Genomic DNA, 26962 nt, shown 5'->3' on the forward strand with positions numbered 1-26962 from the left:
CAGCCTATTAGTTTTAGGCTGATCTGCCCCCAAGGGGAGCAGAAACCACTAGAACGCCAGGAATTTTTTTGTGTATGTTTATTTATGTGTGGTGGGTTGGGGGGCATTGGAATGTTGGCCATTTCTGCCCCCTTTGGGGGCAGATAGGCGTATTATTTTTAGGATGATCTGAAACCACTAGAACGCCAGGGATTTGTTTGTGTGTGTATATTTATGTGGGGGGGTGTCCCCTTGGGCAAGGGGCACCCCCACCAAGGGGGGCATTGAACTGTTCCTTGGGGCAGAAAGGCCTATTTTTTAGTAGGCTCATCTGCCCTTATGGCAGAATCCACTTAGGCACCAATTTCTAAATGCTTGATGGTTGGGTGTTTGTCAATTGACAAAGTATTTGTATTTGTGAGTACAAAAAAAAAATTCTCTTTTTTGTTCTAGTTCAAAGCTTTTGCTTTTTTAACTGTGGCTCCTTGCAGTTTTGGCGGTGGTTGACCTGCGGTTTGCATAGTTGCATGTTTTAGGTAAGTAAAAACAATTTACTCCTAAGGAGTATTGTTGCCATGCATGAATGACATGTTTGTAGGTGATGTACTAAATGCAGGTTTGTGTGTGAAATTGTCCTTAGATTTGTGCACAATGATATTTGTGTTGTCTTAATTCTAATTTGCTTTTCTTTCTTTCTTTTTAGTGGGATATCATTGGTGATTGCTGTGTCTGTGCAGAGTAGTTGCTGGTGAGTCAGGCTTTTTCAGGCAAGTGAGCGGTATAGTTTTTGAGTTTATAACTCTTACTGATAAAGCTACACTTTATTACTTATCTTACTCAGGGCTGGTTGTTGGTGGTGCATTTGTCCAGTTAATTTTCGTAGGAAAAATCATGGCTAGCCGCAGGATGACCGTTCAGCAGGTGGTTGGTATGCTTTTTGAGTCACTGTCTGATCATGATTATGAGACGTACTCTGCATCTGAGGCAGAGGAGGAAGTGAGAGATTCTGGCAGTGAAGATTCTGTCGGAGAGGAATCTTCTGATGAGGAGGCCACACTCAGTGCAGATGAAGGGCCTGTTTTAGAGGAGGACACTGATGTGCCATTAGTGCAGCAACCTGGGGCTGAAAGGTTTCCCGTTAGAAGACCTGAACTCTGGGTTGCCCCAAACATGGAGCAGCCAGAGTTGCCTGCCTTTACTGGTCTCCCGGGGTGTAGAGTCAATACAGAGAACTTGTTGCCTATCAATTTCTTTGAGTTATTTGTGGATGATGTGTTTTTGGAAGAGATTGTTGAGCAGACTAATTTGTATGCAGAGCAGTATTTGAGGGACAACGCTGCTAGACTTAGGCCACACTCTAGAGCTATCCAGTAGATTCCCACAGATTTGGAGGAGATGAAAAGGTTTTGGGGCTTGACTCTTTTGATGGGGTTGATAAGGAAGCCGTCACTGGCTTCTTATTGGTCTACTAGTCCCTTGATGGCAACAGCTATATTTCCTGCAACCATGAGTCGTTATCGGTATTTGCTGCTTCTTAGGATGCTGCATTTTGTTGACAATGCATTAGCCTTGCCACGAGATCACCCTGCTTCTGACCGTCTTTTTAAGATTAGGCCTGTCCTTTGATCATTTTGTAGATCGGTTTTCAGAGAACTATGTTCCAGGCAAAGAAATAGCTGTGGACGAGTCTTTGGTCCTCTTCAAGGGTCGTTCGGTTTTTAGGCAGTACATTCCTAGCAAGAGGGCACGATATGGAATTAAATTGTATATGCTGTCTGAAAGTAGTACAGGATATTTGTATAGTTTCCGTGTCTACACTGCTAGGGATTCCAGTATTGACCCCCCTGGTTGTCCTCCCACTTTTGGAGTTACTGAGAAAATTGTGTGGGTACTTGGTAGACTACTGTTCAACAAAGGTCACCATTTGTATGTAGATAACTTCTACACTGGAGTGCAGTTCAAGGAATTGTTTAGAGTGGACACTGTTGCTTGTGGCACAATTCGTTGTAACCGGAAAGGCTATCCAAGGGAGCTTGTGTGTAAAAAACTTGAGAGGAGACAATGCAGTGCCTTGCGGAATGATGAGCTGCTAGCTCTGAAATTTTCAGACAGGAGGGATGTCTACATGCTAAGTAATATCCATGATGAGAGTACTTCCCCTGTGACTGTTTGGGGCCAGGTTGCTGAAGTGAGCAAACCCGTGTGCATTTTAGATTATAATAAGCACATGGGAGGTGTAGATAGGGTTGATCAGAGGTTGGAACCTTATACTGCTATTCGTAAGTCTTACGTTTGGTATAAGAAGTTAGCAATTCACCTCTTCCACTTAGCAACTTTTAATGCTTTTATTGTGTTTAAGGATAGGTCTCCAGAGTCGAAAATGATATTTGTGAAATTTCAGGAGTCAGTGATAGAGAGCCTTATTGTGGTGGAACAGACCAGAGTTCCTAGAGAAGCAGTGGTGGAGGATGTGGCTAGATTGAAAGATTGCCACTTTGCTGAGCACATTCCTCCCACACCCAAAAAAGACTTTCCAGCCAAGAAACGTAGAGTGTGTTTTCGAAGAGGTATCCGGAGGGAGACTCAAATGTACTGCCCAGATTGTCCTGGGCTGTGTGTGGGTGGTTGTTTCAAGAATTACCACACCCAGAAGAATTACTGGAAACAACCATGAGTGTAAAATGCCTGTTTTGTATTTTCATGGGTTCAGTTTCATGGTTGGCATTTCTGTCATGTACTTAGTTAGAGCTTTTGTGTTTGTAGTTTTGTAATTATTTCTAATTAGTTAGTGGTTTCTTTGTTTAAGTGGGGAGTGGGGCTTGGCTGACGGTGTACATATTGACTTGCTGTTGGCTACTGCAACAGACTGCCAGCCAAACACCAGTCCACACACTCCCATCAGCTGGTGTGACTGCTTTATCAGGCATGTGGGAGTATGTAAGAGATGGGCCCTTGAGTGGCGCTGTCTGTCGATGCTTGTGTTGTAATGTGCTGGGCCCATGGCTGGCGGCGTGAATGGTCTTGTGCATGTCATGTATGAAAGGTGTGTGAATGGACTGTAAATCGGTTGGTGCCTTGCCGTGGCTTTACATCTCACGAGCTGCGAGTCATTGGTTCACTTTTTTGGCCTTTCAGTTATTAACAGTGCATTTCATTATTGTGAAATCTCTTGTTAATAAAATTTGATCCTCTGAACCATCACTCACCCTCGTGCAAAATCCAACCAGTATGTAAAAATGACAAAACCTGCTCTGATGTAATCAGGCGTCGCAGCACACCTGTGACACGCTAGGTGCCTCGGGTGGGACCCCGATGATGAAGCATGCCACCAACTTAGTTGGTGGGTGAGGGGTCTTTTTAACATAACCTAAGTGCTTTTCTTTTCACAATTTTAGTGTTTGGACCATCACATAAGTATGTGGACAGGGGGGCACCTATTGTTTTGGTCCCGGGTGCGGCCTTCATCTAGGGAAACCTATCAAACCCAGACATGTTTTAAAAATAGACACACCAAGGAGTCCAAGGAGTTGTGGCTTGCCTGGATCCCCCAACATTTTCTTACCCAGACTCCTCGGCAAACCTCAAAATATGCATAAAAATATCATATTTTCCTCACTTTTCTTTGTAGGATCACCGCTGCCGCACAAATTTGCTACCACTCAGCGTTCCCCTCAGTCCCCCAAGTAAAATGATACCTCACTTGCATGGGACCCCAAAGCAGAGTCAGCCTAAAAGATGTATAAAAGAAAAATATGTGCTTGTCAACTCGCTGTGCTATCCCCTCAATCTCTACAAGTTTTTGGCCTTTTTCTGTTGCAGGCACCTGCCCACCCCCACAAGTGAGGTACCATTTTTATCGGGAGACTTGAGGGAATGCTGGGTGGAAGGAAATTTGTGGCTCCTCTCAGATTCCAGAACTTTCTGTCACCGAAATGAGAGGAAAAAGTGTTTTTTTGGCCAAATTTTGAGGTTTGCAAAGGATTCTGGGTAACAGAACCGGATCAGAGCCCCACAATTTACCCCATCTTGGATTTCCCCTAGGTGTCTAGTTTTCAAAAATGTGCTGGTTTGCTAGGTTTCCCCAGGTGCCGGCTGAGCTACAGGCCAAAATCCACAGGTAGGCACTTTGTAAAAAACACCTCTGTTTTCTGTGAAAAAATGTGATGTGTCCACGTTGTGTTTTGGGCCATTTCCTTTCATGGGCGCTAGGCCTACCCACACAAGTGAGGTACCATTTGTATCGGGAGACTTGGGGGAACGCTGGGTGGAAGGAAATTTGTGTCTCCCCTGTGATTCCAGAACTTTCTGTCACCGAAATGTGAGGAAAAAGTGTTTTTTTGGCCAAATTTTGAGGTTTGCAAAGGATTCTGGGTAACAGAACCTGATCAGAGCCCCACAATTTACCCCATCTTGGATTTCCCCTAGGTGTCTAGTTTTAAAAAATGTGCTGGTTTGCTAGGTTTCCCCAGGTGCCGGCTGAGCTAGAGGCCAAAATCCACAGGTAGGCACTTTGTAAAAAACACCTCTGTTTTCTGTGAAAAAATGTGATGTGTCCACGTTGTGTTTTGGGCCATTTCCTTTCGTGGGCGCTAGGCCTACCCACAAAAGTGAAGTACCATTTTTATCGGGAGACGTGGGGGAACACAGAATAGCAAATAGTTGTTATTGCCCCTTGTCTTTCTCTACATTTTTTCCTTCAAAATGTAAGGCAGTGTGTAAAAAAGACGTCTTTTTGAGAAATGCCCTATAATTCACACGCTAGTATGGGCACCCCGGAATTCAGAGATGTGCAAATAACCACTGCTTCTCAACACCTTATCTTGTGGCCATTTTGGAAATACAAAGGTTTTCTTGATACCTATTTTTCACTTTTTATATTTCATATAATGAATTGCTGTATAACCGGTATAGAATAAGAACCTACTGCAAGGTGCAGCTCATTTATTGGCTCTGGGTACCTAGGGTTCTTGATGAACCTACAAGCCCTATATATTCCTGCAAACAGAAGAGTCCAGCTGATGTAACGGTATATTGCTTTAAAAAATCTGACATTGCAGGAAAAAGTTACAGAGTAAAACGTGGAGAAAAATGGCTGTTTTTTTTCACCTCAATTTCAATATTTTTTTATTTCAGCTGTTATTTTCAATAGGAAACACTTGGAGGATCTACACAAATGACCCCTTGCTGAATTCTGAATTTTGTCTACTTTTCAGAAATGTTTAGCTTTCTGGGATCCAGCATTGGTTTCGCACCCATTTTGGTCACTAACTGGAAGGAGGTTGAAAGCACAAAAAAATAGTAAAAATGGGGTATGTCCCAGTAAAATATCAAAATTGTATTGAAAAATGGAGTTTTTAAATTCAAGTCTGCCTGTTCCTGAAAGCTGGTGATCTTGCCACCGCAAACCCTTTGTTGATGCCATTTTCAGGGGGAAAACTGCGAGCCGCCTTCTGTAGCCCTTTTTCCCAATTTTTTTGAAAAAAACTAAATTTTCACTGTATTTTGGCTAATTTCTTGGCCTCCTTCAGGGGAACCCACAAAATCTGGGTACCTCTAGAATCCCTAGGATGTTGGAAAAAAAGGACGCAAATTTGGCGTGGGTAGCTTATGTGAACAAAAAGCTATGAGGGCCTAAGCGCGAACTGCCCCAAATAGCCAAAAAAAGGCTCGGCACAGGAGGGAAAAAGGCCTGGCAGCGAAGGGGTTAACTGGACCTTGGACTGTCAAAAGGCCTTTGACACCCTGAAGCAAGCTATGTGTACAGCACCAGTTTTAAAAGCTCCAGATTATTCAAAGCAGTTCTTTGTGCAGAATGAATCCTCTGAGTATGGGATAGTAGCAGTCATGTCCCAAACAAATGATGATGGCCTTGACCACCCTGTTGCTTTTATTAGCAGGAGGTTATTCCCCAGGAAGCAGCATTGGAGTGCCATTGAGAGGGAGGCCTTTGCTGTGGTTTGGTCCCTGAAGTAGTTGAGACCATACCTTTTTGGTACTCACTTCACAGTTCAAACTGACTACAGACCTCTCAGATGGCTCATGCAAATGACAGGAAAGGAGAAATCCCTAAACAGGTGAGGTGGTCCATATCCCTACAGGGAATGGACTTTGTAGTGGAACATAGACCTGGGACTGCCCATGCCAATGCTGATGGCCTTTCAAGGTTCTTCCACTTAGAAAAAGAAGACTCTCTTGGGAAAGGTTAGTCTCATCCTCTTTCGTTTGGGGGAGGTGGGATTGTGTAAGAAAATGCCTTCCTTGGCATGGTTACCCCTAACTGTTTGCCTTTTGTTGATGCCAGTTATGACTGAACGTTTGCTGGGATCCTGCTAATCAGGCCCCAGCACCAGTGTTCTTTCCCTAAACTGTACCTCTGGTCCCACAATTGGCACAGCCCTGGCACACAGATAAGTCCCTTGTAAGGGGTACCCCTGGTACCAAGGGCCCTGTGGTCAGGGGAGGTCTCTAAGGGCTACAGCATGTATTAGGCCAACCTGGGGACCCCTCACTCAGCACATGCACACTGCCTCACAGCTTGTGTGTGCTGGTGGGGAGAAAAAGACTAAGACGACATGGCACTCCCCTCAGAGTTCCAATGCCCACAACTCAGTGCCTGTGGCATAGGTAAGTCACCCCTCTAGCCTTACAGCCCTACGGCAGGGTGCACTATACCACAGGTGAGGAAATAGTTGCACGAGCAATATGTACCTACAGTGTCTAAGCCAAACCTTAGACGTTGTAAGTGCAGGGTAGCCATAGAGAGTTTATGGTCTGGGAGTCTGTCAAACACGACCCACCTCCACCTCAACAGTTTAGGGTTTTCTCCTTTCATTTGCATGAGCCATCTGAGAGGTCTGTGGTCAGTCTGAACTACAAAGTGAGTACCAAAGAGGTATGGTCTCAGCTTCTTCATGGACCAGACAACAGTAAAGGCCTCCCACTCAATGGCACTCCAACGCTGCTCCCTGGGGAGTAACCTCCTGCCAATGAAAGTAACAGGCTGGTCAAGGCCATCATCATTTGTTTGGGACAGGACTACTCCTATCCCATGTTCAGAGGCATTTGTCTGATCAATGAACTGCTTAGAGTAATCTGGAGCTTTTAGAACTGGTGCTGTGCACATAGCTTGTTTCAGGGTGTCAAAGGCCTGTCGGCATTCTACAGTCCAGTTTACCTTCTTGGGCATTTTCTTGGAGGTAGGTTCTGTGAGGGATGTCACTATGGATCCATATCATTTCACAAACCTCCTCTAGTAACCAGTCAAGCCAAGGAATGCCCTGACTTGAGTCTGGGTATTTGGAGCTGCCCAGTCCAGAATAGTCTGGATCTTAGGCTGGAGTGGCTGAACTTGGCCTCCACCTACAAGGTGTCCCAAGTTAACCACAGTTCCCTGCCCTATCTGACATCATCATCATCATCAGCAGCTTTATTCGATCAATGACCACAAAAGCACATAAAAACAGAGATAATAAATAATAATTGAGTAAATAAATAAATACACTTCTTTAAATTGATAAAAAAACATTAAAACAATAACTTGAATTACACATAAGACTCTAAAACTTATCTATAAAAGAAATGAGGCCTTAAATTACTTTTTGGAGATGGCATCGTATACGCCAAGCTGTTACTAGATACTTGCTTACTGAAAGAATTACGTCGGCTGAATTATGGCTTTTTAAAACCCGTAGAGCCAAGGAACAGTTCTTAAATCCCATAGCCCTGCAAGTATTGCAAATCCATTTTGATCACGGGATCGCATAGGCTGGGCAAAAGAACATAAAATGCTCAATGGTTTCAAGAGTGCTGCCACAGGCAGGGCATATATCGGGAAGATTGATCGACCCCCACCTATGGGTCAATGACATCAAGGGCAAAGAGCCAAAACGAAACCTTGCATATAAGCTCTTGCCCTGCGAATCCGGTATAATATCCAAATAAGATTCAAACTTTGGGGACCATTTGAGATCAATAAAAGAATTAATTAAGCGACCATGGGATTTGTGGGTTATATAGTTATCCCTCACATAAGACCAATAAGTTAACTTTAAAACATTTTTATGCCGTCTCTCTAATTTATGGGGATTTTCCCAATAGTCACCCAGACCCAACAGCCGAAGCCAATGGGCCACATGACGAATCCAGGGAAGTGTGTTAGCATTTTGGCATTTTAATAGGTCGAGTAATGAGATCTTGTATATGTCTAGTTCGGGGGTTATCCATAAGCTGATCCAATAAAGGAGAGGTCTTAAAATAGCTATATCTGCTACTCGGCTTAACCCCAAATCTAGAAATAATGGAAGCAGGGGTGTAGTGCGTGGACATGCAATAAAAGCCCTTGCAAAATTGTTTTCCCCCCACACTGATCTTGTTACAGTTGGCGAAACCCCATACTTCCGCTCCGTACAGGGCTGCACCTTGAGCCTTAGCTATATAAATATTTATTGCTGGGCAAACAACTTTTGTAGAGGTGCTTTGATAAAAACGCAGTATGGATGAAGCTCTGTGTTGTAGGAGCCCTGCACTTTTTGTGATCTGCTCTTCCCATGATAGTTTACTAGTTAACCTGACTCCCAAGTAGTCTATAGAGCTGACTTCCTTCAAGGGGACTCCGTCAATGTGAATGGAACATTTTTTCCTAGGTCCTTTGGATAACACCATCAGTTTGGTTTTGTTAATATTAACCTCCAAACCATGATCGCTACAGAATTGATTAAACCGGTCAACAAGGATTTGCAACCCCATTGGTGTCTTAGAGATGAGAAGCGAATCATCGGCGAAGAGCAGAATGGGGATTTTTTGAGTATTCAGGGAGGGAGCATCGTTCTGGCCTATGGACACAGCCTTTACTACTTCATTGATAAATAAGGTAAATAGTAGGGGGGCTAGCACACAACCTTGGCGAACTCCCCTTCTGATTGGGATCTGTTCTGTCAGTTCGCCTTGTTCACCCCACCTCACTTGGGCATAAGTGTTATCATGTAATCGTTTTAACAGGAGTAGCAGGTCCTCTGGGACTCACAATCTACCCAGCACTTCCCACAGTTTGGCTCTTGGAACCAACTCAAAAGCAGATCGCAGGTCTATAAATACTACATACAGGCACTGCTTGGCAATAAGAACATATTTCCAATACAATATGGCCAGTCGAAAGACCTGGTCTATCGTGCTAGTTTTAGCACGAAACCCTGCCTGTAGTTGGGAAAGGATTTGGTACTCCTCAACCCAACTGGTTAGCCTCTGCAAAATTTGTTTAGCAAAAATCTTTTGTAAGTTGTCTATAAGGCTAATTGGCTGGAAGATTAACATTTTCTTTTTTTATAAATGGGTATGATCTCTGCCCCCTTCCATGTACCTGGAATTTGTCCCCCTGCAGCTATGCTATTTGAAATGGCATTAATATACCAGGACCAGATATTTGGTTCTGATCTATAAAGATCTCCAGGAAGCTTGTCCGGTCCAGGTGCTTTGCCAGGTTTCAGGCTATTTATAGCCTCAAGGGTTTCTTCTACTTTAAAGATGAGGTAACCCTTAGGGACACACTGGGCCCCCACTTGGAGGGCCGTGCTGGGGTTCGAATCCAACAGCTTTGGTGGAGAGTGGACCACATTAGTGTCCATTGGGCCCTCTGGTAGGGCATAAAGAGTAGTAAAATGCTCTAGCCAGTTTTCAGGTTGTATATGGTTGCTGGGACAACTCCTACCTCCATTTTCTCTTTTAGACAGAAGTTCCCAGAAACGCTTGTTATTCTTCTCCCTGGAAGCATCTAATAATTCCTGCCACAAAGAATCCTCCCACCGCTTTTTTGCATTAGACAGGGGTACTTTGTATAGGGACCTAGCTTGTTTAATTCCCCCCTGGGAGCCAGACATTACTGCTGCTCTTAACCCAGACTTAGCCTTTGAGCACCTCTCATCGAACCATCCCTTACGTGCCCCTTTCCCTTCATGTGGCTTTGACCGCCTTGCTTTGTAAAAGAACCCCCGTAGCTGAATAATCATGCTGTCATGTATTTTGAGAATCGGAATATTCCCCACAGCCTGGTCTTCGTACTCAGCCAAACTATTTTAAAAAATGTGATATATTGCTCTAATGTGGTGAGGGTTGGACATCACTTTTGGCCAAGTAATTTTAGTAAATTTATTATTCCAGCATGGTGGCGGGATTATTGTAACATAGTTATTAAGTGTTCTCCTGAACATTTCCCCAGAGAGGGTAAGGAGCAGGGGGAAATGGTCACTATCACATCTCACTTCTACTTTCATGTCTACCAAATGGGGCCACAACCTAACATCGACCAAAAAGTAATCAATAGTGCTTATAGACATGCCCCTTTTGAATGTTGGTGCGATGTTCATATCAGATGGAGTTCTACCATTACAGGCCCTAAGGCCATGTTTTAAACATAATGTGGCTAATTGCATGGCCACCCGAGATTTTTTGCAAGGCCGAGTAGTGGATAATTGTGGGATCCCCCACAACTCATCCTCTTCATCAGTTAAACCACTTATGAGGGTAGAAGGTTCGAAGGTACAGTTAAAATCTCCAGCTACAATTAAGATAGTCGAGGGGTGGAGGCTTTCTACAAATTCGGACAAAATAGCCAAGGTATGGGACTCAGAGCCATATGAGACCGATCGTATGTAGGCATTAACAATAACAATTGATAATCTTCTGTTGAACGTAATAGACATGGCTTTTAAATCTACAGAATCAATCTCCAAAAGCTTGTAGTCACACTGCAGATTCTTGTTGACAAGTAATAAAAGCCCACCTTTTGCCCGGCCCCTCCCCTTCTCTGGAGGTATAGCAGGTGCACTAAATGAGAGAAATCCATCTATATTAGTAGCGTCCTCCGCCCAAGTTTACTGAAACAGGCATATATCTATTTTTTTTTTTATAAAAGAGGCCCATTCGCTATCATCTAATTTTTTTGCCAGGCCAGCAACGTTCCATGACATAAGATCTAACGTACATTTATCTCGGTTTATCACCACGGTTGTGCATCCAGCATCCACCGCACTCAAGTCATTACTACAGATGTCTATTGATGGTGCTTTATCATCCCCCGTTGGATGTAAGACCTTGGAGCGGGCCGTCACATTAGTCGCTGATTCAATAGTCAGTCACACAGGATTAGGCAGCGACCCAAGATCAATAGCTTCCTTTCGTACAGCACCTCCACGGGAATAAATTAAACCATCTAATCCATCCGGTCCCATGGCTAGTCCAGAATTATGTGGGTGTAACATGAGTCTTATTCCCCCCCTACAGTAGTTGCTACACTATCCAAGTGGGTGCGAGAATCAAAATCCATTAATTGTGTCATCCTAGTCTTATCTTCAAAATAGATATTTATTGTATCAAAATTGGTCCCTGGGGTGCTGCTTCTCTTGGCCGATATTATATCAGGGCGAATAACAGAAAGACAACTTCGTCGGGAACGTATCCAATGTAGGACTTTGTTAATCAAAGAGGCTTGGTTCTCAGCTGACCCTGGCAACAGTTTTGGAACATTGGTCAAATAGATTTTGTTTGTTCCCTGACTTGTAGGCAGGTCCCATTCTTTAATAACTGTACTCTCAATATTGTTGCGGGAGAGAGTGATGTTATTATAGGGGATTTTATGTGGCCTATTGGGGGTTTGTGTAAAACTGACCTCTTGGACAGTTTCTGGGAGGTCAGGTCCGCTGGTCCTACCTCTAGCTCTATCACTAGTTAAATTGCTTGACCAATTACCTTGACAATCTCCGTTTCTAGGTACATTTGTAGATCTCCTTCTGGGCCTCGGATTATCTTTGTTGGGATCACAGCGGTAATCTTCCCTCCCTTGTAGAGCTGTCCCCCCTCTAAAGGGGAGACAAGAATTATCCCTTGACTCCGCCCCCTTTGTTGGGGCAGATAATGGAAAAGCTTCTTTCCCCCTGGCTTCCCCACAAACTTTGCAAATCCCTGCACAAGCACAGTTATTTCCGTGCTGGTGCGCATGGTTGCTCTTCATAAGATCTATTAATACTAGAACCAATCCCTTGACTTCATCGACTCTCTGAAGATCTGTAGCCAGGTTATCTCTACTAGCTGCAAATTCTTTGCTTTCCGTCTCGGACTGGGTGATCAGTGGGATAACACTAGGGTTGGATGTTCCAACTACTGACTTACGCTTGGACACACTCGTAGGAGCGGGCGAATCCTCTATTGCTAACAAGGGTTCAAAGCGATTAGTACAAAATAAGCTTGGGACCACCTTAATCACCGGGGTCAATGGAAGGAGAGTTGATGTGTGTGGTACATGTGGGAGACCCCCTGGGATACTGGAGGACTCACTATGTTATAAGTGGGTTTTGGGGTGGGGCCCCTACAGTTATGCGGGCCCCCATCCCCATCAGCCCCTGTTATAGCATCTACAGAATCCCTTGTCCCCTTCTTTTTAAATATCTCTGGGATTTTCCTATCATTAGGGGGGCCTTTCTTTGGATTATTTGCCCCTATAGTTGTTTGTGTACCTAACATAGACTCAACTTCTTTGACTAGGAGGTCTATTTCATCCAATGGGTTAGACCTATTGGGTGAGCCCAAATTCAAAGGTCTACTTGGGCGTTTTTTTGCTATTTTAGTACCCTTGGATTGCGCTGGTAAATCTATAGCCTTCCTTTTCCCCATGTTAAGAAAATGCCCGAAAAATAGATAAATACAAAATACAATGGTGAAAAAATAATAGCAGCTCCCTTACTTGTGAGTTGAATGTCCTGCCACTGAAGTATCTGGCCCAGCCTGCCAAGCCTCTTCCGGGGATAGCAGCATTCCCACTCGTTAGCTGAGTGCTTGTTTTAAACTTGTTTGAAACAGCCCTCCGGGTAATAACCTCCGGATACCAGTAGAAACTTGTGGGAGAGGTCTACTATTGTTGCAATACAGATGAAAGAGGGGTGGCCCAGCCCAGCCTCCTCCGGTCTCCTCCGGGCACAGGACAGGCCCGCCCTTGGCCCGGGCACGCCCGCACGCGTCCCGCGAGGCGGGAGCGCTTTCCAAGTTTTAAAGGGCTCCTGCCCCTTGAATCTGTGCCGCCTCCTCCTCCGCCCTCAGGTGCCGGTGATCGCGCTTCCCGCAAGGCGGGAGCGCTTTCCAAGTTTTAAAGGGCTCCTACCTCTTGAATCTGTGCCGCCTCCTCCTCCGCCCCCAGGTGCCAGTGATCGCGCTTCCCGCGAGGCGGGAGCGCTTTCCAAGTTTTAAAGGGCTCCTGCCCCTTGAATCTGTGCCGCCGCCTCCCCCGCCCCCAGGTGCCGGTGATCGCGCTTCCCGCGAGGTGGGAGCACTTTCCAAGTTTTAAAGGGCTCCTGCCCCTTGAATCTGTGCCGCCGCCTCCTCCACCCCCAGGTGCCGGTGATCGCGCTTCCCCTGATATTTGGATGCCTTGATAGAGAGGCCGGCTGTTGCAGGGCCTTCAAAACCTTTTTCAGGTGGACCAGGTGATCCTGCCAGCTGGAGCTAAAGACAGCAATATCGTCAAGATAAGCTGCACTGAAGGACTTCAAGCCAGCAAGGACTTGATTCACCAACCTTTGGAAGGTGGCAGGGGCACACTTTAAGCCAAAAGGCATCAGAGTAAACTGATAGTGCCAATCGGGTGTAGAAAATGCTGTTTTCTCTTTTGCTCCTGGTGCCATTTTTATTTGCCAGCACCCTGCTCTCAAGCCAAAGGTACTTAAGTATATGGCAGCACCCAATTTGTCAATTAACTCATCTGCTCTTGGGATGGGATGAGCACCTGTCTTGGTGACAGAATTAAGCCCTCTGTAGTCCACACATAACCTCATCTCTCTCTTGCCATCTTTTGTGTGAGGTTTGGGGACTAAGACCACTGGGCTAGCCCAGGGGCTGTCAGAGTGCTCAATTACTCCCAACTCCAGCATCTTGTGGACTTCCACTTTGATGCTTTCCTTAGCTTTCCTTAACTTGATCAGACTGACTAAAAATGTTGTTTTTCACAGGCATGCTGTCCCCTGTGTCTACATCATGGGTACACCGGTGTGTCTGACCAGGGGCTACGGAAAAGAGGTCAGAAAACTGTTGTAGGACTTGCCTGCAGTCAGCTTGCTGTTGGCCAGAGAGGGTGTCTGAGTAGACCACTCCATCTACTGAGTCATCTTTAGAGTCAGAGGAGAGGAGATCAGGGAGAGGTTCACTCTCAGCTTCCTGGTCCTCATCTGTAACCATTAACATGTTTAAATCTGCCCTGTCATGAAAGAGTTTGAGGCGGTTCACATGGATCACCCTTTTGTTTTAGTGCCTAGGTCTACCAAGTAGGTGACCTGACTCTTTCTTTCTAGCACTGGGTAAGGGCCACTGTAAGGAAATGCCTCCTTGGCATGGTTACCCCCTGACTTTTTGCCTTTGCTGATGCCAAGTTATGATTTGAAAGTGTGCTGAGGCCTGCTAACCAGGCCCCAGCACCAGTGTTATTTCCCTAACCTGTACCTTTGTTTCCACAATTGGCACACCCTGGTATTCAGGTAAGTCCCTTGTAACGGGTACCCCTGGTACCAAGGGCCCTGATGCCAGGGAAGATCTCTAAGGGCTGCAGCATGTCTTATGCCACCCTGGGGACCCCTCACTCAGCACAGACACACTGCTTGCCAGCTTGTGTGTGTGCTAGTGGGGATAAAGAGACTAAGTCGACATGGCACTCCCCTCAGGGTGCCATGCCAACCTCACACTGCCTATAGGTATAGATAAGTCACCCCTCTAGCAGGCCTTACAGCCCTAAGGCAGGGTACACTATAGCATAGGTGAGGGCATAAGTGCATGAGCACTATGCCCCTACAGTGTCTTCGCAAAACCTTAGACATTGTAAGTGCAGGGTAGCCATAAGAGTATATGGTCTGGGAGTCTGTCATGCACGAACTCCACAGCACCATAATGGCTACACTGAAAACTGTGAAGTTTGGTATCAAACTTCTCAGCACAATAAATGCACACTGATGCCAGTGTACATTTTATTGTAACATACACCCCAGAGGGCACCTTAGAGGTGCCCCCTGAAACCTTAACCGACTATCCCTGTAGGCTGACTAGTTTTAGCAGCCTGCCACACACCAGACATGTTGCTGGCCACATGGGGAGAGTGCCTTTGTCACTCTGTGGCTAGTAACAAAGCCTGTACTGGGTGGAGATGCTTATCACCTCCCCCTGCAGGAACTGTAACACCTGGCGGTGAGTCTCAAAGGCTCACCCCCTTTGTTACAGCACCCCAGGGCACTCCAGCTAGTGGAGTTGCCCGCCCCCTCCGGCCACAGCTCCACTTTTGGCTAATAGAAATTGGATAATGAGAAAAACAAGGAGGAGTCACTGGCCAGTCAGGACAGCCCCTAAGGTGCCCTGGGCTGAGGTGACTCTGACTTTTAGAAATCCTCCATCTTGCAGATGGAGGATTCCCCCAATAGGGATAGGAATGTGCCCCCTCCCCTCAGGGAGAAGGCACAAAGAGGGTGTAGCCACCCTCAGGGCTAGTAGCTATTGGCTACTAACCCCCAGACCTAAACACACCCCTAAATCGAGTATTTAGGGGCTCCCAGAACACAGCAAGATAGATCCCTGCAACCTAAGACGAAGGACTGCTGAGCTGAAAAACCTGCAGAGAAGACGGAGACACCAACTGCTTTGGCCCCAGCTCTACCGGCCTCTCTCCCCACTTCTAAAGAAACTGCTCCAGCGACGCGTTCCACAGGGTCCAGTGACCTCTGAAGCTTCAGAGGACTACCCTGCATCTAGAAGGACCAAGAACTCCCGAGGACAGCGGCTCTGCTCCACAAAGACTGCAACTTTGCAACAAAGAAGCAACTTTGAAACAACACACGTTTCCTGCCAGAAACGTGAGACTTTGCACTCTGCACCAGACGCCTCCGGCTCGACCTGTGGAGAACAAACACTACAGGGAGGACTCCCCGGCGACTGCGAGACCATGAGTAGCCAGAGTTGACCCCCTTGAGCCCCCACAGCGACGCCTGCAGAGGGAATCCTGAGGCTCCCCCTGACCGCGACTGCCTGCTTCAAAGACCCGACGCCTGGTAAAGACACTGCACCCGCAGCCCCCAGGACCTGAAGGATCCGACCTCCAGTGCAGGAGCGACCCCCAGGTTGCCCGCTCCCTTGCCCAGTTGGTGGCTACCCCGAGGAGCCCCCCCCCCCTTGCCTGCATCGCTGAAGAGACCCCTTGGTCTCCCATTGAAACCTATTGCGAACCTGACGCATGTTTGCACACTGCACCCGGCTGCCCCCGTGCCGCTGAGGGTGTACTTTTTGTGCTGACTTGTGTCCCCCCGGTGCCCTACAAAACCCCCCTGGTCTGCCCTCCGAAGACACGGGTACTTACCTGCTGGCAGACTGGAACCGGGGCACCCCCTTCTCCATTTAAGCCCATGCGTTTTGGGCACCACTTTGACCTCTGCACCTGACCGGCCCTGAGCTGCTGGTGTGGTAACTTTGGGGTTTCCCTGAACCCCCAACGGTGGGCTACCTTGGACCCAACTTTGAACCCTGTAGGTGGTTTACTTACCTGCAAAACTAACAAACACTTACCTCCCCCAGGAACTGTTGAAAATTGCACTGTCTAGTTTTAAAATAGCTATTTGCCATTTGTGTGAAAACTGTTTATGCTATTTTGCTAATTCAAAGTTCCTAAAGTTCCTAAGTGAAATACCTTTCATTTAAAGTATTGTTTGTAAATCTTGAACCTGTGGTTCTTAAAATAAACTAAGAAAATATATTTTTCTATATAAAAACCTATTGGCCTGGAATTAACTTTGAGTGTGTGTTCCCCATTTATTGCCTGTGTGTGTACAACAAATGCTTAACACTACCCTCTGATAATCCTACTGCTCGACCACACTACCACAAAATAGAGCATTAGAATTATCTCTTTTTGCCACTATCTTACCTCTAAGGGAAACCATTGGACTCTGTGCATGCTATTTCTTACTTTGAAATAGTACATACAGAGCCATCTTCCTACAGCCACTCCATCTGTTCTGAAGTGCCCTGGGAGCCACAGGCTCCAGAACCCAGACTTTCTGCCCTGGCTGAAACTCAACCATAGCAGCCTTTTGGTCATACTACATCTTCTGGAGCTGTTGGCTCGCCTCAAGGTTTTTGCTTGCCTTTTCCCTGTATTCTGCCATCCTGGAATGTAGGCCTAGTACATAGTCCACTATATCTTGCTTAGGCTCATGAAGAGGTCTCTCCCAGCCTCCTTTCACAAGAGATAGTGGTCCCCTTACAGGATGGCCAAACAGAAGTTCAAAGGGGGAAAACCCTACTCCCTTCTGCGGCACCTCTCTGTAGGCGAAAAGCAGACATGGCAAGAGGACATCCCATCTCCTTTTGAGCTTTTCAGGGAGCCCCATGATTATGCCCTTCAATGTCTTGTTAAACCTTTCAACAAAATCATTGGTTTGTGGATGGTATGGTGTGGTGACTTTGTAAGTCACCCCACACTCATTCCACATGTGTTTTAGGTGAGCTGAAATGAAGTTGGTACCTCTGTCAGAAACCACCTCTTTAGGAAATCCCACTCTGGTAAAGATACCAATAAGTGCTTTGGCTACTGCAGGGGCAGTAGTGGACCTAAGGGGAATTGCTTCAGGGTACTTAGTAGCATGATCCACTACTACTAGGATATACTGATTCCCTGAGGCTGTGGGAGGTTCAAGTGGACCCACTATACCCACTCCCACTTTTTCAAAGAGGACCCCCACCACTGGAAGTGGAATGAGGGGGGGCTTTGGATGGCCACCTGCCTTACCACTGGCTTGACAGGTGGCACAAAACTCCTTTACTTTCTGGGACATATTGGACCAATAGAAATGGTTGACTAATCTCTCCCATGTCTTGGTTTGTCCCAAATGCCCAGCAAGTGGAATGTCATGGGCTAAGGTCAGAATGAACTCCCTAAACACCTGAGGCCCTAGCACTCTCCTAGTGGCACCAGGTTTTGGATCTCTTGCCTCAGTGTAAAGGAGTCCATCTTCCCAATAGACCCTGTGGGTTCCACTGACATTTCCTTTTGTTTCTTCAGCAGCTTGCTGTCTAAGGCCTTCAAGAGAGGGACAGGTTTCTTGCCCCTTGCACAGTTGTTCCCTTGTGGGTCACCCTGGGCCCAAGGGTTCAAACTGATAAGGTTCCAACTCCATAGGCTCAGTTCCCTCAGGGGATAGAACTTCTTCCTGAGAAGAGAGGTTCTTTTTCTTTTCTGTGCTGAAGGTGGTTCCCCAGTCTTCTTTCCTTTTCTCTTGGAGGGTTGGGCCATTATTCCAGGCTCCAACAGCTCTTTTTCATCCTGAGCCTTGCACTGTGCCCTTGTCTTGACACACACCAGTTCAGGGATACACAGCATGGCTGCATGGGTTTTGAGTTCTACCTCAGCCCATGTTCAGGACTCCAGATCATTTCCAAATAAACAGTCTACTGGGATAGCAGAGGAGACTACCACCTGTTTCAGGCCAGTGACCCCTCCCCATTCTAAAGTTACCATAGCCATGGGATGTACTTTAGTCTGATTGTCAGCGTTGGTGACTGGATAAGTTTGTCCAGTCAGGTATTGTCCTGGGGAAACCAGTTTGTCTGTCACCATTGTGACACTAGCACCTGTATCCCTCAGGGCTTCTACTCTAGTCCCATTAATAAAGAGTTGCTGCCTGTATTTATGCATATTAGGGGGCCAGGAAGCTAGTGTGGCTAGGTCCACCCCACCCTCAGAGACTAATGTAGCTTCAGTGTGGACCCTGATTTGCTCTGGGCACACTGTTGATCCCACCTGGAGACTGGCTATTCCAGTGCTAACTGGAGTAGTAGTAGTAGTAGTAGAAGTGGAACCTTTCTTGGGACATGCCTTGTCTCCAGTTTGGTGTCCCTGCTGATTACAGCTACAACACCAGGCCTTTTTGGGATCAAAGTTTTTACCCTTGTACCCAAATGAGGATTGTGAAGAGGCTTTGGACCTCCCTCCTGAGCAGGTTTTTGAGGCCCTGTAGAAGACTCTTTACTTTTTCGCTTGGATGTCTCAACACTCTTCCCCTGGGGAGTCTTTGTGACCCCTTTCTTTTGGTCATCCCCTGTGGAAGTCTTGGTCACCCTAGTCTTGACCCAATGGTCAGCCCTCGTTCCCAATTCTTGGGGCGAAATTGGACCTAAGTCTACCAGATGCTGATGCATTTTATCACTGAAACAATTAATTAAAAGGTGTTCCTTCATAAACAAATTTTACAGCCCTTCATAATCATTTACACCACTGACATTAATCCAACCATCCAGTGTTTTGACTGAGAAGTCAACAAAATCAACCCAGGTCTGGCTCGAGGATTTTTGAGCCCCCTGAACCTAATCCGGTACTCCTCAGTTGAGAATCCAAAGCCCTCAATCAGGGTAGTCTTCATGAGGTCATAGGATTCTGCATCTTTTCCAGAGAGTGTCAGGAGTCTATCCCTACACTTTCCAGTGAACATTTCCCAAAGGAGAACACCCCAGTGAGATTTGTTTACTTTTCTGGTTGCACAAACCCTCTCAAAAGCTGTGAACCACTTGGTGATATCATCACCATCTTCATATTTTGTTACAATCCCTTTGGGGATGTTTAGCATGTCAGGAGAATCTCTGACCCTATTTAAGTTGCTGCCACTATTGATGGGAGCTAAGCCCCTCTCTTGTCTTTCCCTTTCTATGGCTAAGAGCTGTCTCTCCAAAGCCAATCTTTTGGCCATCCTGGCTAACAGGAGGTCATCTTCATTGAGGCTGCCCTCAATGCTTCTAGAGCTGTTGGACTCCCCTGTGGGAGAAGCAGCATCTCTGACTATCACTTGTGGAGCCAGGGTTTGAGAAACCCTGGGCTCCCTAACGAGGACAGGAGGGGGGAAATCATCCTCCTGGTCACTAGCTTCCCCCTCTGTAAGGTTGTCTTCAGAGGGATTGTCTCTAGCAAACTCTGCCAAGAGCTCTTGTAGCTGTACTTTGGTAGGGTTTGATCCAGTTTTTATCTTTTTAATTTTACAGAGAGTCCTTAACTCTTACATTCTAAGATGCAGGTAAGGGGTGAGGTTGAGCTCCACCACCATCTCTTCTGTATTAGACATTATTTCTCTAAAAGTTGGGATACTTTTTAAGAATCTAAAACTATCTCTAGAACTTAATCCAAACTTTTACAAAAACATTTAAACTCTAAAAGACATGCTAACAGGGACTAACACAAGGCACAAGCAGGACTTTTAAAAATTTAGAAAAATAGCTCAAATTTCAAAAATCAGTTTCTAATGACAATTTTGGAAATTTAGTTGTGTGATCAGGTATTCGCTGAGAAGTCCAGCAAATGCAAAGTCTTGTACGCCACCGCTGATCCACCAATGTAGGATGTTGGCTCTGTATATACTATTTCAAAGTAAGAAATAGTGTGCAGAGTCCAAGGGTTCCCCTTAGAGGTAAGACAGTGGCACACTACCACAAAATAGAGCATTAAAATGATCTACTTCTGACACTATCAACCTCTAAGGGGAACCCTTGGACTCTGTGCCCACTATCTCTCACTTTGAGATAGTATATACAGAGCCAACTTCCTACATCACCCAGCTGTAGTTGCAGGAGTTGGTCGATGGTGATGAAGAACGGTCTGCACTGCAGCCAGAGAAGAGTTCCTGATGGATGCAACTGATGTCCCACGGTGGAAGGAAGATTGCAGACGGGTGTTGGTGCAGGAATTCAACCCACAAGCATTGCCAAAGGCAACCTCACGGATAGTGAAAAAGGGGTGCTGCCGGGGACCGGCAAGGCCCAAGAGGACTCAACCCAGGAGTCGTCGTCACAGGGGACCCTCAGCGGTGCAGAGAGTCCACAGTAGCAGAGTCACCTCCCACATGAGTCCTACAGGACATGGACACAGGAGTAGCAGAAGATGCCCAAGCAGCACTACAAAAGAGGATCCCACGCCGCCAGGAACCACACCGGAGGCTGGGCTTTGCTGAATCTAGTGCAGAGGGCTGGAGCTACACGTCGCCTGAAGATCCCTTGAAGGAGGTTCAAACAAGTCTTGGCAGCTGCAAGAGATGCAGTGCACGGGGGTACTGTCCTGCATGGGAAGGCAAGGGCTTACCTCTACCAAAGTTGGACAGCTGGCAGGGTGGACCAAGAGGACTACTCCGGACCACCACCCGTGATGCAGGATCCACGCAGCTGAAGATGAGGGTAGAACCACGCAGCCAGTCGTCGCTTGCTGTAGGTGACTGCGGTTGCAGGGGAGTGACTCCTTCACTCCAAGGGAGATTCCTCCTTCTTCTTGTGCAGGATGAAGAGTTGCAGCCTTCTGAGGATGCACGGCTGGGGAAATGTTGCAAAAGCTGGCAGGAGGCGTGGAAAAAAGTTGCATAAGAGTCTTCTTTTTTGTTGCAGCATTGTCGGTTCCTGGAGGGTCCAGTCGCGGTTCCAGTGACCAGAAGTCGAAGTAAAGGTTGCAGAGGAGTCCTGCTGGGATCTTGCAAGCCAAACCTGAGGATCCACCCAAGAGAGAGACACTAAATTGCCCTGAAAGGGGGATTGGTCACCTTAGCAGGTAAGCTCCTATCAGGAGGGGGCTCTGACTTCACCTGCCTGGCCTGGCCACTCAGATGCTCCCAGAGTTCCCTGCCAACCTTCGAAACAAGATGGCAGAACCCAGGGACTCTCTGGAGGAGCTTTGGGAACCACTCCTGGGGTGGTGATGGACAGGGCAGTGGTCACTCCCCTTTCCATCATCTAGTTTCACACCAGAGCAGGGACTGGGTGTCTCTGAACCGGTGTGGACTGGTTTAGGCACGGAGGACACCAAATGTGGCCTTCAAAGCAAACCAGAGACTTGGGGAGGGTACCCCTCCCAAGCTCGTCAAACCTATTGCCAAATGGAGAGGGTGTTACCTCCCTCTTCCAAAGGAAATCCTTTGCTCTGCTTTCCTGGGCTTGATCAGATCAAGCAGCAGGAGAGCAGAAACCTGTCTCAGGGGTGGCAGCAGCTTTGCTGCCCAGAAAACCCTGTAAGACTGGTGGTATCCAAGCTGGGGTCCTCTAAGGGGCCCCCAGAGTGCATGGAATCTTTCTTCCAATACTTGCAACAGTACTGGGGTATGATTCTGACATGTTTGATACCAAACTTGCCCAGGTTCGGAGTTACCATTATGTAGCTGGACATAGGTAGTGACCTATGTCCAGTACACGCGTAAAATGGCATCCTCACACTCACAAAGTCCAGGGAAATGGATCTGGAGTTTGTGGGGACACCTCTGCTAGTGCAGGGGTGCCCTCACACACAGGTTCCTGCACCCTTTTCTCTGGGCTGAGAGGGCCTACCATAGGGGTGACTTACAGTGAACTGGTGTAATGACCTGCAGTGAAAATGGGTGCATGCGCCCATTTCACGCAGGCTGCAATGGGAGGCCTGCAGAACCATTTGCATGGGCTCCCTATGGGTGGCAGAATAACTTCTGCAGCCCACAGGGATCCCCTGGAACCCCAATGCCCTGGGTACCATATACTAGGGACTTGCATGGGGGGACCAGTATGCCAATTGTGGGAAGAAAAGGTACAATTTAGATGAGAGAGAAAAACTACTGAGGTCCTGGTTAGCAGGATCCCAGCAGACATAAACACACTGACAAAAGGCAGAAAGAGGGGGTAACCATGCCAAGAAAGAGGGTACTTTCCTACACTAGGTAAGAGGAATGCAAAAGGCAGTCACTGACCCAAGGAAGTGGAATCTGTAGAGGGGAGCTGGAGGAACTAGAAACCCCAAAAGTAAGTACCAGGGTGCCCCCGCGACCAGGAGAGATGAGATAAGTACCTGGTTTTTCTCCAAACCAACAGGTAAACTTTGGAAAAGGACTGGGCAAGACTCAATCAAGACTGGAAAGAACCAAAGGTGGATCCTGACAGAAGAGGACCTGCAAAGGAAGAGGACATAGTCCTCTTCTATTTTGGAGCAACTGTTTGGGGCAGGAGCCACTACCCACACTTATGCAGTTGCAGGACCAGGTCGACGATGGAGATAAGGAGTCAGCTGTGCAGCACTGGAGCAGAAGAGTCCCAGAAGTAAAGTTGGTGATGTCCAACGATGGAAGAAAAGTTGGGAGTCAGCAAGTGGTGATGGAAAACCACCGCCCTTCAAAGAATACCGTGGCTTGTGGAGGCTACCCCTCCTAAGCCATGTAACACCTACTTCCAAAGGGAGATGGTGTAACACCCCTCTCTCAAAAGAAATCCTTTGTTTTGCCTTACCCTACTTGAGCAAGCTAAGCTGCTGGAGGGAAACAACCTGTCTGAGGGGTAGCAGCAGCACGGGCTGCTTGAAAAAACCCAGAAGACTGGTAGGAGCAATGCAGGGGGTCCTCTATGGAGCCCCCAGAGTGCATGGAATCATACAACCAATACTGGCCACAGTATTGGGGTGTGATTCTACATGTTTGATACCAAACATGCCTAGGTTCGGAGTTACTATTATGTAGCTGGACCCAGGGAGTGAGTGACCTGTGTCCAGTACACAGGTAAAATGGCTTTTCCACACTAACGAAGACTAGGAAAATGGAGCTGGAGTTCGTAGGGGCACCTCCGTTCATACAGGGGTGCCCTCACACATGTACTTGCACCCTATCCTCTTAGACCGGACAGCACACCATAGGGGTGGCTTTTAGTGACCTGGAGCAGTGACCTGTGGTTTTCATGCAGGCTGCAATGGCAAGCCTGCAGACACATTTTGTATGGGCTCTCCTGAGTGGCACAATACATGCTGAAGCCCATGGGGAACCCCTGGTGCCCAAATGCCCTGGGTACCATATACTAGGGACTTACATGGGGACACCAGTATGCCAATTGTGGGGTGTGCTGGGTCCTAAGCAACCAAATTGAGTGAGAGAGAGCTCAGTCACATGGATCCTGGTTAGCAGGATCCCAGTGAACCCAGTCAAAACACACTGACAGCAGGCAAAAAGTGGGGGCAACCATGCCAAAAAGAGGATACTTTCCTACAGTTGGTTTCTGTCTACAGTGCAAAATTGGACCAATTAAGGAATCCTCTCTCTGTCTGGAATCACAGGCTAAATATTACTGCCACTGAATGGGATGTATTTTGATGCAAAGTGCGCCTTTCTTTTGCTAAGTGTATTAGTAACACACAATGCCACCCACCAATATCCCTTGCCTGCTGCATCATTTAGTCATCACTACTGCATAAGTTAGTCCTTCATTGCTGCATAATTTCAGCGACCCCACTTACATGCAACTAAACGATGTACAATAAATTGTTTTCGATATTTAAGTGCAAAATTAATTGCTCTTAACTACCACATTAAAAACAAAGCATTTTAAACAGTTTTTACCTTATTGAAGCAAGATTCCCACTCCAGAGCATCAAGAGTTTGAAGGTCGTGAACTAACAGTGCCCTCTGCAAGTATGTTAGAGCCTGCATTCTCACCTGGCGCCTGACATCACAGCAAAGCCACGCAATACCTATATTTACAGTTAAAAAAATTACATAAAAATGACAGTTTTAAGAGATCTTCTAATGGTTACATGTTTGTGAAAATCAATACTGAAAATCTACGTTTCAACAAAAGTGGGATTGGGGCATCGACAAGTGTGGAAATAAGTAATCATATCCACTTCTAAGAATTACTTCAATCAGCACACTGATACTGCGCCATGGCGTTAATGAACAGCTTAATTTACCTGACCTTGGAAAATAACTCTGCAATGTATAGCAACCCACAAACAAAATATCTTAGTCAATTGATAAGGTCTTGAGAAATGTTATTTTACCCTGCAGTAATGGACACCAACACTTCGACCACAATGTTCTAGAGTCTGCTTCAATCTTCTTGCCTTCTGCATGCAGGTGGTGCTGCTCTTCTGCCCAAGAGCTAAAGATGGTGGCTGCACGTGTATGAAGAGTGTGCATCAAATCGAGTAACTGAAATAAACCAGACACATTTTACTTACAATGTGATCTTTACAGATTCATTTTTAATGTTCGAATTGTTTCGTGTGCAGCAATGCAGTAAGCAGCATCACAGAATTACAGCTCCATATAAAGTAACGTCTGCCAACAGCAGAAGAATTTTTGATATGATGGAATTATAAACAATCAGTTCATCGTTTTTCAGAACACTAACTATCCACAAAGCAGGTCTCAAAGAGTAAAAGGGAAAGGGTGTGCAAAGTATACACAACAAAACCAAACAAACAATGGCAAAGCCAACAGTTATCACCTATCAAAGGCCTAATTAGACCTTTTGGTTTTGCTAATGCTTTTTGCCAATGCTGTTTCAATTCATCAAAAAAAAATAATAATAATTTTGCCAGCAGAGAACAGCAGCAGCAAAAACAATCTGTCACATCATCATAAGTTATGCATGCATCACAATGGTTGTGCACATTTCTTTTCTTAATATTTGATCTACCAGTTCAAAATAGAGGAAGCAAATCTTGGAATTAATAAGGGAAAAAGAGACAGCCAGGGAGGGGTGGAGGAAGCAATGAATAAGCTAGGGGCCATGGAAGGCTGTAAAGAATCTGCTGTCAAAGTTAATTAGAATATAAAAGAGACAAAGTGTTACTAACGTTAAGTAACTGACTCTTTTGATTCACATTCCAATAGCAGATTGCTCACCTTCAGCACAGATCCCAGAGCTGTACCAACTTAAGTTGTGGATCTGTGCAATCACTCAGATCAAATAAGTCATGCAGGACCACACAACTGAAATGCCCTTCCGTTCAGACCTGGACGTCGCAGCTTGACAGATGTCAAGTATATGCACTCTCCATGACAGCGCAATGGGAGCAGACTGGGTTCTGGTGCAATGGCAATCAGCTTGTCCTGAGACTACTTCTTGGGCAGTGCATAACATATCTGGATTCAGAGGACTAGTCCCCTTGACATACAAGTTACTTACCTTCGGTAACGAAATATCCGGTAGAGACATATTCTAGTTGCATATTCCTTACCTTAGAATTTTCCCCCAGGAGTCACACTGGATCAGGAGATTTTTCTTCGAGCAATACCCTGGCGCGTCAGTAGGTGGCGTCGGTCGACTCAGCAGGCGTCGTGGTCATCGTGATGACGTCGGGAGTAGTACATAGACGCTGCCCTCGCGCAGTGATGTCAGTTTCTTTTAACGACTTTCTACGCCAGAGCGCAGAGCCGCTAACAACACTGAGATTGGTGTGCCAGAGCTAAGGACCTGAAAGAAGGAATCCCTGTCCGTAGAAATCAGTTCGCAAGCGGGGTGGATGGGTGGGCGGTAAGGAATCTGCAACTAGAATATGTCTCTACCAGATATTTTGTTACCGAAGATAAGTAACTTGTACGTCTGATAGAGACTTCTAGTTGCAGATTCCTTACCTTAGAATAGGTACCCAAGCAATGCCATCCTCGGTGGTGGGATGTGAACCAAGATCATACTAGAAAGTCCTGCAGGACTGAACGACCAAAGTAGCTGTCTCAATGGACCTGACTATTCAGGCAGTAATGCTTAGCAAACATGGGCAGGGATGCCCACGTAGCTGCCTGACAGATATCCAGGCACCGCCTTCCCTTTCTTCACACCCACATAGCCAACAAAGAGTTGATCGTCCACCCGGAAATCTTTAGTACAATTGAGGTAGAACGCCAACGCTCTTTTTGGGTCCAGACGGTGGAGTCTCTCCTCCTCATGGGAAGGATGCTGGGGTGCGTAGAAGGGAGGCAAAGTGATGGACTGGCCTACATGAAATGGTGTAACCACCTCAGGAAGGAAGGAAGCTCTAGTGTGTAACACCACTTTGTCAAGGTGTTCAGACAAGTATAGAGGCTTTGAAGAAAGGGCCTGAAGCCCACTCACCCTGCGAGCAGAGGTGATCGCAATGAGAAGGAAAATGTCACTTACCCAGAGTACATCTGTTTGTGGCATGTTCCGCTGCAGTTTCACATGCTATGCACAGGTCCTG

General features: G+C 46.5%; 1 protein-coding gene across 3 annotated transcripts in view; it reads right to left on the reverse strand.

Annotated features, from left to right (window-relative positions):
• Nucleotides 1–26962, reverse strand: part of GBF1 (golgi brefeldin A resistant guanine nucleotide exchange factor 1) — a 1570387-nt gene that overhangs the window by 197122 nt on the left and 1346303 nt on the right. For all 3 annotated transcript variants that reach the window (XM_069240539.1, XM_069240538.1, XM_069240540.1), the window contains 2 exons: nt 24797–24947; nt 24357–24487 (listed from right to left, as the gene is read on the reverse strand). In XM_069240539.1, coding sequence (XP_069096640.1) covers nt 24357–24487; nt 24797–24947 — 282 coding nt within the window. The remainder of the gene's footprint in view (nt 1–24356; nt 24488–24796; nt 24948–26962) is intronic.

This window comes from Pleurodeles waltl, chromosome 6, assembly GCF_031143425.1.
Source record: "Pleurodeles waltl isolate 20211129_DDA chromosome 6, aPleWal1.hap1.20221129, whole genome shotgun sequence".
NCBI classification, from domain to species: Eukaryota; Metazoa; Chordata; class Amphibia; order Caudata; family Salamandridae; genus Pleurodeles; species Pleurodeles waltl.